This window comes from Dendrobium catenatum, unplaced genomic scaffold, assembly GCF_001605985.2.
Source record: "Dendrobium catenatum unplaced genomic scaffold, ASM160598v2 fragScaff_scaffold_1179, whole genome shotgun sequence".
Lineage (NCBI taxonomy): Eukaryota > Viridiplantae > Streptophyta > Magnoliopsida > Asparagales > Orchidaceae > Dendrobium > Dendrobium catenatum.
In genome coordinates this window covers 538,912-553,499 of record NW_021319641.1, presented here as the reverse complement: position 1 = coordinate 553,499, position 14,588 = coordinate 538,912, and the positions used below count along the sequence as shown (strand labels likewise).

Here is a 14,588-nt window from a genome sequence, read left to right as displayed (position 1 = left end):
ACATGTTGGTAGAGAGGTAGATGATTTTAAAAGCAACCATGGTGGCTCTGGGATTGAAATGATAAATAAAGGTGGTAAGACTTTATTAGATTTTTCTTTAGCTTATGATTTCTTAATAGTTAATACCTTATTTTTTAAGAAAAGAGAACATCTTATCACTTATAAAAATGGATATAGTAAAACACAGATTGATTATTTTCTCATAAGAAAATTAGATAATTTAAATTGCAAAAATTGTAAAGTTATTCCGAGTGAAAATTTATGTACCCAACATTGATTATTAGTTTTGGACTTTAAGATAAAGGACAGAAAATAAAAAAATAAAGTAAAATGATATTATAGGATTAAATGAGGACATTTAGAATATTAACAAAAATATTTTTAAGAGTAAGATTTTAGATCTTAAGATTTTATTTGTGCATGAGGATGTTAATGTTATGTGGGAAAAAGAAATTACTCATATTAAGACTAATGCAAAAGATGTGCTTGTAGTTTCAAAGGGAAAAGATCTTAATAATAAAAATAGTTGGTGGTGATATCAAAATATGCAAGAAAAGATAAAAAATAAGAAGATTTGTTATAAAAATTGGTTTCAATATAAAAATTCTAATAATTGGGAAAGCTATAAAGAGGCTCATAAAGAATCTAAGAAAGCTATTTGAGATGCAAATATCTTAGCTTTTAATGATTTATATAATATATTAAATTCTAAGGAGAGAGAAAGATATATGTAAGTTAGCCAAATAAAGAGATAAGAGTAATAAGGATTTAGTTCAAGTGAAGTATATTAAAGATGAAGATCAAAAAGTAATTTTCTTAGAAGATGATATTTAACAAAGGTGGATGAGATATTTTGCTAAACTTTTTAATGAAGAATGTAAAAATACGATCGACTTTAGTGATCTTAACACCCTAAATGAAAATAAAAAAACACCTTAATTGAAAATAAAGATTTTTGTTTTTATCGGCTTATTACTAAAACCGAAGATAGAGAGACTTTAAAGAAAATAAATTGTTAAAAAGCTATTGGACCTAATGATAGTCCAATAGAGGTGTGAAAATGCTTAGGAGATGAAAGAATTTCTTAGCTTACTAAACTTTTTAATACTATTTTGAAGACAAAAGATATTAGATGAGTGGAGAATGAGAGTGTTAATTCATATTTTTAAGAATAAAGGTGATTCACAGGATTGTGTGAATTAAAGATGAATTAAGTTAATATGTCATGCTTTAAAATTATGGGAGTGAGTTATGGAGCATTAATAACGCTTATATTCAAATCATTAAAGATATGCATGCAGGAGTTATTACTTATGTTCAAACACAAGGTTGTTTGACCAAGTATTTTCCTATTTTGCTAGGATTACATCAAGGATCAGCCTTAAGCCATATCTTTTTGCTTTAGTCATGGATGTTCTCACTAGACATTTGCAAGAGGATGTACCTTGTTGTATGCTTTTTACTGATGATATTCTTCATGTTGATAAGACTAGAGAGGGAGTTTAAGGTAAACTTGAATTATAGAGGCAACCTTAGAGTCTAAAGGTTTTAGCTTGAGTAGATCTAGAACTGAATATATGGAGTGTAATTTTAGGAGGAATAGACCTAATGAGGGGATTGTGACTTTGGGCGATCAATTCATTAATAAGAGTACACGTTTTAGATATCTTGAATCTATTGTTCAGAGTGATGGTGAAATAGATGAGGATATTATTAGTAGAATTCAAGTTAGATGGTTGAAGTTGAGAAATTCATTGGGCTTGTTGTGTGATATAAAAGCCCCCTCTCAAACTTAAGGGAAAATTCTATAAGATGGTGGTGAGACCTACAATGCTTTATGGTGTCGAATGTTGGCCATTAAAAGAGAAGCATAATACTAAGTTAAGTGTTGTAGAGATGAGGATGCTCAGGTGGATGAGTGGCTTTACCCTTAGAGATAGGATACGAAATGAGCAGAGACGTAAAAAGTTTGTAGTAGCTTTAGTAGAAGATAAGATTTGAGAGAGTCGCCTTAGATGGTTTGGTCACATTAAACGAAGGCCTTCCGATGACCCGGTTAGGAAAGTTGAAGTATTAGGTTTGTCTTATGTTAAGAAACGTACATGTAGACCTAAAAAGACTTGGTTAGAAAATATTAGAAATGATCTTTATTTATTAGATTTAAATGAGAATTTGACTATTAATAGGACACAATGGTGAAAATGGATTCATGTAGCTGATCCCACGTAGTGGGACAAAGGTTTGATGTTGTTGTTGTTCTTGTTGTAAAATAGCCTCCCGCCATCCCACATTTACTTATTTTTTCTATTAATTTTTAAGGTCGTGATCAAAATTATACCATTTTAAAGAGTTGAGGGACCAAAATAGTCTCTTAGCTTAGTAGGGGATCATTTTAATCCTTTCTAAAAAGTCAAGAGACCATTTTGATCATTTTCTCTATAGAATTTAAACAAAGAGTTAAGACAATGATGCATCTAAATTCAAAAAAGTTTTTTAAAAGAGCCTTCAAGAAATTAAATATATGAAACATAAGGATATATAAAATTTTGCAATATATTGAGACTAATGCTTGCAAATTAAAATTTTCAAAAGTATTAGTATCACCATTTTATTCAAAACATCTAATTTAAATGTATTTCATGAACTTGTAGCCAATATCTTAGATTTTTCTCTCTTTCCCTTCTATCCTCGGGAATTCACATCCAACACCTTACAAAATAGGTCAATTCAACTTACTCTTAAAGTTGTTATGAATAATGGGATTGTATCAACTACTGATGGTGGATATCAGAGGTATCATATAAATTAGTAAGCCAATATGTGATCATATATGGATTACTCTACAGGAAATAGAGCAATAATGCCCAAATTTGTTTAAAAAATATCAAATTAATACATTGGAGACAACTTTTTCCAAGTTGAGCAAATCTAATGGAAATCTGAAAGCATACTCTTGTCAAAAACATAAAATTGATGTTATATATGAGTTTTATCATTGCCTTTTTTCTTAAAAAAGTTTTTCTATGTGAAAAATGACTATGATGTTGACTCCAAATGGGATGTGTTTTCTAGTATTTTGAAATGTCTATTAGGTATAACTCATTGTTGCATGGTTTCATCTCAGCAGCTATAGACAACAATAACAACAACATCAAGCCTTTATCCCACTACTTGGGGTCGGCTACATGAATCCTTTTTCTCCATTGTGTCCTATTAAAAATCAAATTCTCGTTTAAATCTAATAAAGAAAGGTCATTCCTAATATTTTCTAACCAAGTCTTTTTAGGTCTACCCCTACCTTTCTTAACATAAGTCAAATCTAGTACCTCTACTCTCCTAACCGGGTCATCAGAAGGCCACCATTTTATGTGACCAAATCATCTAAGGAGACTCTCTCTAATCTTATCTTCTACTGGAGCTACTCCAACCTTTTCACGTATATGCTCATTTCGTATCCTATCTCTAAGAGTAAAGCCACTCATCCACCTGAGCATCCTCATCTCTGCCACACTTAACTTAGTATTATGTTTCTCTTTTAATGGCCAACATTCGGCACCACCTGAGCAACTATAGAGTTTAAAATTATTATTACAATGAAAATTGCTAAAAACTACCCGTTGCAATTCCCATTTCTCTGTAAATTACACTTGCAACTTTTGCCTTGATTTAACTGTTGTTTCTTTCTCTTGTGGTCTCCAAAAATTTTGCACCCCAACCTCTCCGCGGATCCCCTTTCTTTTTTCGAGTTTCGAGGAGAGTTTTAACATTTAAGTTCCGAGGCAAATTTTCCAAAGGTATATTTGATTTTTAATAAGACATTACCCAGAGATTTCACCCTCACTTTGCGAGAATTTTATGATCTAAGTTCAGGTTTCCTATAGGCGCAAGCCCCTATAAATAATTACCCTTCCCGATAACGAGAGAGAACTTTGAATTAAGGCTAATCATTAAAGAAGTCGCAAATCCAATGTATAATAGCAATAATTTTAGGGTTTAAATTTGGGATATGAATTTTGGAGTTTGAGATTTAAAGTTTATCATATTAAACTTAAAACAGGTGATGGGGGAAGTGAATACGAGCCCGATCAAGATCCCATTATTCCGTCATCCAGGGATATCATTGTCCCTAGTCTACTTAGTTAGACGAGGTAGTCAACCTAACCTGACAGAAAACATCTTATCGACAGCCATAGGTTGCTTCATCTAATGATACCTTGTAGACCTGGGATGGTATTTATCTAAGGGGATAGATCTGAATCCATCATAGCTCACATAGAGCTTTACGCTTATCGAATATACCCTATATGATTCATTACTCAAGAGTTTGACGCCTTTAGGTAACATATGGGCTTTGGCCATAATCGTAATATAATGATGCCATTTTTGCAGCAAAACCATCCGATCATAGAGCACGTGCCACGTCCTCGCTGACAAGAGATTATTTGAGGATGAATCTGGGCTTAATATGAATGTGAATATGCTTGTTGAATGTGGATTCTTCGAGTGCTTCATGTATGTGAATGATCGTTTTGGAGGGGAGACTCTTTGTACTAGCATGATGCCTAATTCTCCCTTTTGAGCTACTTATCTCTATCCATATTCTTATCTTTTGAATTATTTTAACATTGTTTTTGTGTAATGATTGAAATTTCATCAATTAAGATACATATTGGATTCCTTTACGAAGCATATAATTGACCATATTAAAAAATTTAAGTTTATCACTCTTTTTCTTATATAATTTTAGAATTGGATGGTTTTTAAGCTATTTTTGGAATGAGTAAAACATGATATCCTAACATTAAAAATAAGTTTTTACTAAAATTATGTCATTAGATGGTTTGTTCACATAAAATGTCAGCCTTTCGATGATCCATTTAGGAGAGCAAATGTATTAGACTTAGCCTATGTTAAGAAAAGTAGAGGTAGACCTAACAAGACTTGGTTAGAAAATATTAGAAATAATATTTTTTTATTAGATTTAAGAATTTGACTCTTAACATGACATAATGGAGAAAAAAGATCCATGTAGCGGACCCATGTAGTGAGATAAAGGCTTGATGTTGTTATTGTATGAATTCGTAACTTGTGGATTGCATTTTTTTTGTGTTTTTATATTCCATTTCATCGGAGGTTGCATTAGAGACCCTAGACATTTTCTTGTCCTACATCAACAAGCCAGAGCTTCACAATGAAACAATTTGATTGAATGAGGGAAGTTTTGCAATTCTCTAGGAACTCTGATCTCTTATTTTGCTAGTCCTCACATTAATAAACATAATAAGTTAATATATTGAGCTGTCTAACAAACATTAACACTTGACATAGCAAACTCAATTTCCTCCCGATATCATTGAAAAAAAGTGGCAGTGCTAAACCAGCCAAAAGTGAATTGTAAAGGCTTGTTAAATCCAACTTACTGTACAAGTGAGAAGCAAGACTGCCATTTTCCATGTAGACATATATTAACATATGCTTGCGGTTTGAAGCTTCCAACAGCGCTTCGGGTCCTTGATTTGGACCCATTTGGGCTCGGATTGGGTTGAATTTGGTGTCGTTGGGTTCGTATTTCCGAGACGCTTAGTTTGACTGTAAGCTCGCTGAAATCGGAGTTCGGGTGCTTCCAAATTTAATTTTTGAAGTTTCCGGGTTGGTTTTTTCCTCGAGATTCGCGCCCGATCAAGATTATTTCATGATAATGTATCAAAGTTAATATATTGAGCTGTCTAACAAACATTAACACTTGACATAGCAAACTCAATTTCCTCCCGATATCATTGAAAAAAAGTGGCAGTGCTACTCTACACATTTTTGGTAGCACATTCACATGAGTATTTCCAAATTAAGTTTGATACAATGCAAACTGCCTAGCAAGAATAACATACGATAGAATATTTCCAAATTAGATGCTAAGGATAAGGTCATATTATTAAACAAGAATCCAATGCGTTTGTGAAAAATAACGGAAATAATCAAGAAAAAGACCAGCCAAAACTGAATTGTAAAGGCTTTTTAAATCCAACTTACTGTACAAGTGAGAAGCAAGACTGCCATTTTCCATGTAGACATATATTAACATATGCTGGCCTTTTTCTGCACAATATCCTACCAAGTTTACAAGGTTCCGGTGATGCAATCTCCCAAGAAGAAGAACCTGGAAATTACAAGTGTCATCAAAAGCATTGTAAGTGCCATACCAAGCAAGCTAATTCGAAGCAATTTAAAGAATAGTGTTTCAATAAAACATACTTAGAAAGTTGAAACTATTAGATTTGATCAATTTTTTGTATGCGCTTAACTAACCTGTTGGCTGATGGTTTTTTTGATGAGTGCTGCTGTTGTAATTAATGAAAAAAAAAAAAATCCTGTGCCACAAAAGCTCAACTAAGCATTTACGTCCACATCCTTGGCACCATTAACAAGCAATTTATGACTCCAGTTGGATTCCTTATAATTTAATAGTTACATTCGGCAGTTCGTATTACCATAACAATACAGATTTGAATGTAAACAGCACGTTAGGTTCATGTAGTGATTAAAATTAACTGATGGGTTTTATTTAGGAACATGAAAGTTATCCTACACAATAACAACAACAAGCCTTTATTCCATTACGTGGTGCCAACTATATAAATCATTTTTCTCTATTATGTCCTAAGCAAAAAGAATTATTCTCTTATCGCCATTACCTCTGTCTGGAATTCCTTTTCGCCTTGTTTAGAATCCGTAGCTAGCACTTTGACTGCAACTATCTCACCCGTTGACATTTGAGCTTTGTATACTGGACCAAAAGCCCCTTGACCAATCAAAGTTGTAAAATTAGAAGTTGCCTTCTGCAAATCCCTGTGATTGCCACAGTACAGCTTTGTTAATAGTAAACAGGAGCCAGAGAGGAACTAATGAGCAAAAAATACTTTAAAGATTCTAAAGCCCCACAGCTAGAACAATTCTACAGAGAAGTATCCCACCATTGAATTTCGAGAAGGTAAAGGTAAAACAAATACTGAGAGTTGCAACTTAGCAAATATTTTCCGTGGAAAAGTCGAAATGGTTATTTAATTATCTTCCTGCAACGTTCTTTTCATACGGGAAACCAGATTAGGATTTCTGAAGTACGAAGAAAGTCTTCTGGTGTGTGCAATCAAGCAATTAAAGAAGACAAAAAGTCTCAGTGGGGTTGTAAGGAGTGGTTTATCCAACTCTTACATGCCAGAAAAATCAAGAATCCCATAAAAGAGGAAGAACTTATGACATCCAAATTATTAATGATTTTGAAGTGAGGATTTTGAGCAACTTATTCTCTTTTAGCATGAAAACCCCAACTTTCTTGCCTACTCCGACATCCTTTTCTCCTGACTTTTGTTGCACCTATAACTTGCTTTCTTCTCCAAAGGATCCACCACGTACTCTATTTGCAGCTTCATTGGATTCCTTTCGTGTAATCTTCATCGCCAAGTCTGCCATTGGTTTTGTCGGATGCTCCTCTATTTTGTAGCTCATCACTGCTCATAATTTAGCATCATAGCTTGCACTTCCTGCAGTTTTGTTATTTGCTCCTCATTTGGCTTTGTAATTTGCAGCTCAAGTAGCTACATCGCCTGGTATAGCTAATTCATTGCCTACAACTCGAGCAAATTAGTGCTTTCTCCTACTATAATTTTACATATATTCTCGGGCTGAATTGTAAGGAAAAGTCTTAAAAATAATTAAAAAAAAAAAGCCTTCGACTCTTTGAAGCTCCGTGCATGATCTTTATAATACTTTAAGACACAAAACCATACTTATATAAAGGCATAGGTAGGTGGAGTAATCTAGCCTCAAGAGCCTTCAAGTTTCTACTCTAAGTTTCATACTCTTGCTCATCGCTAGATCTTTCCCCAAAATTCATTTGCCCCTTCATCAACTTCCCTAAAGTTGCCTTCTTCTTACACCCTCACAGGATTAATTCCTTCCCTCAAAACCCTTTAATAAAAAAGAGATCATAAACGTTTAGTTTTCATTGTACTTTCTACATCAATACAAGATGATCCAAAATTTTCAATAATTCTACATCTAATTAAAATTGAATCATCATCATACTTCACTCCGCTATAACACCAAATTAAGATATTATTAATTTCTTAAATTTTGGAAGCATGTTTTGTGAACTTTTTCGTTTATTATTATGGCATCGATATGACAAAGAAGAGTGAATGTTTATGATGAATTGCTTATCTTTTAAAGCTACAATTACATAGAATCAACTATAACATTACAAAATTCTTAATATTCATTATGGAATCATCATCCAATTATGTGGATATATATTATCAAGGTCACAATCATCAAAGTCAGGATGCTTATTGGGGAAATGATTTGCCTATAAATTATTAGACAAACTATTATTTGTAGGATCTAGATGATATGCTTAAACATTTAATAATCTCTTTAGGTTTAATGATATTACCACATGCTGCCAATATTTTTTTGTTGTTTGTGCTTCCAAATCATCTTATTCACCACATTATCAGGTTATAGTTCGCTAAATCTTCACTCCAACAAGATTTGTAAGAAATCCAATTTAGCTACTATATAAATCCAAAGATTGCCTAAAGATTTGATGCAATCCTCGGTGTTCACATTTTCCACCACAATTATGATTGATGTGACCCTTCACAGATATGACAGTGCTATGTCATCAATAAACCTCATATCAAAAATCGAATAATGGAGAGTTCTCTTGGGTGCCTTTTAGGATCGTCTCTCAGTGATTCACCTCCAGAACACTTCTCAGAAAATCTTGTTAATCGTTTCGACAATCCTCCTCCCTCATCCAACATTTAACTTAAGCCTTTGAATCTTCTCTAAGATGCCTCCGACACAAGTGCCATTAGCATTTATGGATGATCTCATGAATTATGGCATACCACATTGCTTGCAAAACACACATTTAATGAAGAATGCCATCTCCATGACACATTCATGAACTTGTATTGCGCATTTATTGCATAGCATGGAGCACACGCCATACCTATTGCTAAGGAAAAATCATGAAAGCACAAGATATATGACTTTGAAGAAGAAGTCAAGTTTAAGTGGGCTATCCATATAATATCAAGACTTCTAATATCTATACAATTGATTGCTTCTATGAGTCTCCTAAGGGAAATTTGATGAGTGAAATATATTATGCAAGAACTATGAATGAAATGCAAGTATGAATGTCTTATATTAATATATAAATCATTAGGCAAATGTATTATTCATATATATGTAAGCATTAGCCAATGTGTTAAATTTGTTACACAAATAGACTAAAATATTTTCTTGCATGTGCTCCTACAAATGTGTTAAAGTTACAAAAGAAAATGTCTAAGAATGCTATGTAGGGTCAAATGCTCACTAATATAACATTATATTTTTAAACTATACATAACCCGCATGAACTCCGACAAATACGATAAATTTTCAAACGCCAATGTCTGAGAATGCTGCACGAGTCAAATATTTAAGTTTCATCCTCCATGAAAAGACTGTAGACCCTAAACTTGAATCATAAAATGTCTTCCAAATTCCTACAAAAATAAAAGTGATTTTAACGTCACCCTGATGATGACCATGTTGAATGTAAATATCAACCAGAGGCGTTAAATCTCAAAACCAATAAAAGACTAAATTCTTAAAATAAAACATATCACTTAAAAACTTAAAATTAAAACTCATCCACCTTCGACAATCATTTGTTGAGAGTGATAAATTTGAAATTAACCTTACCACACAAAGAGCAAATTTCGTGTTAAGTGTATCACTAATATTCATCCTCAAACATCTCTTGCTAGTAGGGACATGGCACGTGCCCTCTAATCGGGTGATTTTGCCACATGACACTATTATATTACAATCACGGCCAAAGCCAGTATGTTCCCTAACAGCGTCAAACCCTTGAGTAATGAATCATAGGGTATATTTGATAGGCATAAAATCCTCAGTCCGCTAAGTGGATTCAAATCTATCCCCTTAGACAAACACCACCCCATGTCCACAAGATATTCTTGGACGAAACAACCCATGGTTGCTGATAATGTGCCTTATGTTAGGTTAGGTCGACTACCTCCTTTGACTAAGTAGACCAGGGACCATGACAACCCGGGACGACGGAACCATGAGATATTGATCGGGCTTTTCTTTATTCCTTCATCACTAGTTTTAAGATTATGATGATAAACTTTAAAGTCTCAAACTCCAAAATTCATATCCTAAATTCAAACCCTAAAATTATTGCTATTATACACTAGGTTTGCGACCTATGCAAACTCTTTAATGACTAGCCTTAATCGAAAGTTCTCTCTCATTATCGGGAGGGGTAAATGGATAATTAACTATAGGGGCTTGCACCTATAAGAAACTTGAACTCAGATCATAAAGTCCTCACAAAATTAGGTCGAAATCTCTGGGTAATGCTTAATTCAAAACACAATATGCCTTCTCAAAATTCACCCAGAACCTAAGCTCGTTAAAACTCTCCGTCGTTACATTAAGAAAAAAGCAAGGTTTAAAATTGCGTAACTGCGCCTCGAGGCGGTCTGAGGCGTAAGCCTTACGAACACAGAATTGCGTAAATAAAAAATTAAGGATTTTAGCAGGAAAATAATAGCAATAGTGGAAAATAAGAAAGTGGATGCAAGAAAAATGATTCATGTAGCCGACCCAACGTAGTGGGATAAAGGCTTGATGTTGTTATTGTTGTTGTTGGCTTTGCTAAGAGACACCAACACCATCAATTTCCAACCTACTTCATTGTATCGTAACATTACGTGACCCCATCAAAGTTGTGAATTAGTAATCCATCACACACTAGAAGATGCAATGCTCATTGCTCCAGTAAGGTATTGCAAAATAAATATCAATTAGAGATTTATGTTGAGATAACATCAAAGACATCAAAATAAACTTCAAAGACAATAAAATAAACTTTAAAAAAAATATTAAGCACAAGAAGAAAATTTGAACTATTAGATCATATGCTATTAAGAAACTAATAAATAAAGGCTAAACATACAAAAATAGGTGAATCAATTTAGACTAACTAACATGGGTTGGCACAAGTCTAACATTTAATTAAGGGACTAGTCACTAGAGTTTCTGATCACTCAAATTTAAGTAGGGCTTGACAGATTAATCAACACATATGAGATGATGCTACTATAGATGAAATGAAAAATTAATATTTAGTTAGATGAAGAAAAAGGGGAGTGTTTGATACTTATCTCATGAAAGGGGAGGAATAGAGTCCTTGATGAAATGCCGACAAGTTCCTCCTTGGCTTGCCCTCGAAACCCTTGCTCTTTGTTGAATCAATGTCCTTGTTGCATTAGAAGAAGCTAGGTTTCCTTGGAAAGATAAAATAGTGAGGTGACTGGTATGGCTTGCTTGGGAAGAGAATTAGTTGGCTTGGGAAAGGAAAAAGTTAGCTTGGAAGGTGAAGAGGTAGGGCTAGATGCTTTGGGAAGATAAAGGGCTGATATAGCTTGCTTGAGAAGGGAATTAGTTGGTTTGGGAAATGAAAAAGTCAACTTGGGAGGTGAAAGGTGGGGTTAGCCGCTTTGGGAAGATAAAGGGCTTATGTGGTTTGCTTTGGGAAAGGGAAATGTTAAAATGGTTGTGGATCTCCAAATGTCACAATTAATTGAGATAAATGCTCAATTAATGTGAATTAATTTCAGAATTTTGGGAAGCCCAAGGGTCAAGGGTGTTGGGGAGAAGGTGGAGGCGGTTGGAGAGGAAGGGAAGGGGGGTGGCGGTTAGTTGAGGGTAGCAAGTTGCGGCTGCTATGGAAGGTTGTTTGGGCGGCTAGGGAAGGAGAAGAAAGAGATAGAGAGGGAAGATGAAACCAACCAAGAGCTCACACGCTATTGGGTATTTCTTTACCTTTTTTCCAAAAGACTTCACACACAAACTCAACTCACAAAGAGAAGAGAAAACATATAACCAAAAATTTATATCAAAATATTCATCATCTATACAAGAGAATAATGTGTCATACATATAGGCACAAAAAATATGAAAGAACAAAAGACAAGAAGGCCCTTCGCCAAACAACACAAAAGCTCCCTCAACTGAGGGTAAAACTGAAATAAAATAAATAGCACCACATAAATCTCCTATAACACATGAAAACTAAAAATATAAAGACTCAATCAAGGCCGTAGATTTCCGGTCGCTACGGTGATAAACCCTTCAAACTCTGATGTCCCCATCAGATCGAGTTCACTGTCTAGAACAATATTCTGCTTTTATTGCCACCAACATCTCCAAATATATACCTATTGTCCTCTTCTGCTGATTACAGATTTGCATATGAGCCAACTTGCCTCCACCACCTCCATGGTCACCATCCCACTCTTTGGAGAAGAGTTTGTTTTGGCCTGGGTGAATGATGTAGGACAGAAAAGATTGCAGGTTGTTTTTCCAAATTAACTATTAAGCATGTGTTTATTCAATTCAAAAAATTTAAATATTTTCATAACTTCATATATCTTTAATAAAGACACAATTCCTTTACTTGTTAGTCAACGCACTCTTAGAAAGTATTGAGAATCCTAAATCTATAAACATGGTTCTGGTTATGTATTGAAATTAAATTTGAATCAAATAAAATACCATTCCTCTTATTCTGAAATTAAATTTGAATCAAATAAAATACCATTCCTCTTATTCTCCATCTTGTATCCTTCAATCTCTTCTTCCTTCTCTAGATCATTAGAGGCATCAGCCGAATCACACATGATGTCAGCTTATGTCTCTTGAAGAATATCAGCCACCTTTCTAACTCTTGAATAATTCCATCCAGGATGACTACCTAATTAAATATTCTTAAAAAGAAAGGATGTAAAAAAGAACATTGACATTCTAGATTTCTATAGTTCAGTGAAAGAAAATAGCAGCAGATCACTAAGGCATAATAAATATTTAGATTTATGGATAAACATATATTTAAGAAATAAACGTAATTTAATACCAAATACATGCCTGAATCACATTGGTAACACACAATAATTGGAGAACTAAAGGTTAACTTCATTTCTTCCAATAACAAAACAAACATGAATTTGAAGAAATTAAATAAGCAATATGGTTTCTTGACGAATATTCTTAATTGTTTCGTAATATATCTTGTATGAGGTGGAAGATAATTTTACTGAAGGATGTAAAGCTGCAATTAATAAAGTCTCCTTAAATTCAACATAAACCATCTTTCATTCCAACCAGCAAAGTGGAATAAGAAATTAAATATGCTAAAGTCTAACAATCAATGGATTTTAAAACAAGAAGATCTAGTAGCACGAGGGATAATAGATACAGGGATCTTCGGGAAGTTGTCCACCAACAGAAGCAATAACTAATTTAAAACAATATTATCCATTCGAACAACAGCTCAACAAAGGCAACTATATTCGGCGTTGCTTGCTAGGGAAAGAATAAAAACAAGGACGATCAACGCATCAAAGAAACTAAAATTTAGAACTGAAGGATGTAAAAAATAAACTTACTTGTAAGCATACTTAGGTATGCCAGACACCGAGATCACACCTTTTCTTTTAGGTCCTTCAATCCATAATGAAATGCTGTTCTCTTCTGGAATTCTCGGGGATTCCTGGCCAGTGGTTGAGTCTGAGAGTACTGTGCAGGTATCCACTCCATTTGTTCGGATGGGTACAGTGTAAGCCCTCCTTGAGCTGCTATTTCCAATCTGAGGATTCCTTTTCCTCAACCAATTGCAGAACAATGCAACTGTTGCCAAAAGAATCCCGATCACAACGCCGACTGTCACCCCTACAATCAGTCCCCATGAGACTCCTTTCATTCCTTTAAAACATCTACAATCCTAAAAACCAGGCACCCTCTCCATTCATATACCTGAAAAACAAGTGCATTTCTGTATTCAACGGTGAAATTTCGCTTCTGTTAAGAATCTTTTGTTGAAAATATCGGGAAAAGTCATGGAGAAATACGGGATCGTGCTGCATTAGCCAAGAAGTTCGAAACAAAACTGTCAACCAATTCAAGTCAACATCTACTAGTTGAGGACAAAAAACGATCTTATAAAATAATAGTAAAAACATTACTAACAAACAGACGCCTCGATGAAACGAAGACAGCGTCCACAAAGATTCCAAAGTTCCAATTCATGAAAGGGGCAAACAGATAAAATAATAATCAACGCTCTGCAGCCAGGATAAGGACGGCATTTTTACAGCTATGTCAAACAGCTACAAGGCAGGAAGGATCATTGAATAAGCTACATCATTTGAAACGCATTCAAAACTGGAAGACACGAAATCAAATTCCTAAAGTGGGTATTCGAGAAAAAATCTCTGCGGCAAAAAAAATGAGCACTTCGTAGCCCTGATCAAAAGGTTAAATAGAAGTACATAAAACAGTGTTACAAACGGAAGAATCAGAAGATGATCACCTCTGCAAGCAATTGCAGGCCGCCCAAGAGTCCACCAGATCGGAGTGCGAGCTTAAAGGAGAAGCTCTCTCAGATCGAAATCAATGGAAGAATTTAAGGAGGAGAGAGAAGGAGCGGAAGAGAGGGAAAACATAAA

The 14,588-nt window shown here is 34.3% G+C and overlaps 2 protein-coding genes across 2 annotated transcripts in view; both read right to left on the bottom strand.

The window, feature by feature from the left end:
- Positions 1-14,588, bottom strand: part of LOC110100454 (calcium/calmodulin-regulated receptor-like kinase 1) — a 21,094-nt gene extending 6,506 nt beyond the window's left edge. The window contains exons 1-4 of the mRNA XM_020827966.2: positions 14,453-14,588; positions 13,530-13,896; positions 6,690-6,843; positions 6,028-6,154 (exon numbers count right to left, since the gene is read on the bottom strand). Of these exons, the coding sequence (XP_020683625.1) occupies positions 6,028-6,154; positions 6,690-6,843; positions 13,530-13,843 (595 nt within the window). The 5' untranslated portion in view covers positions 13,844-13,896; positions 14,453-14,588. The remainder of the gene's footprint in view (positions 1-6,027; positions 6,155-6,689; positions 6,844-13,529; positions 13,897-14,452) is intronic.
- LOC110100459 (alpha-terpineol synthase, chloroplastic-like) overlaps positions 13,857-14,588 on the bottom strand; it is a 13,486-nt gene continuing 12,754 nt past the window's right edge. The window contains exon 5 of the mRNA XM_020827971.2: positions 13,857-13,896. Within this exon, the coding sequence (XP_020683630.2) occupies positions 13,857-13,896 (40 nt within the window). The remainder of the gene's footprint in view (positions 13,897-14,588) is intronic.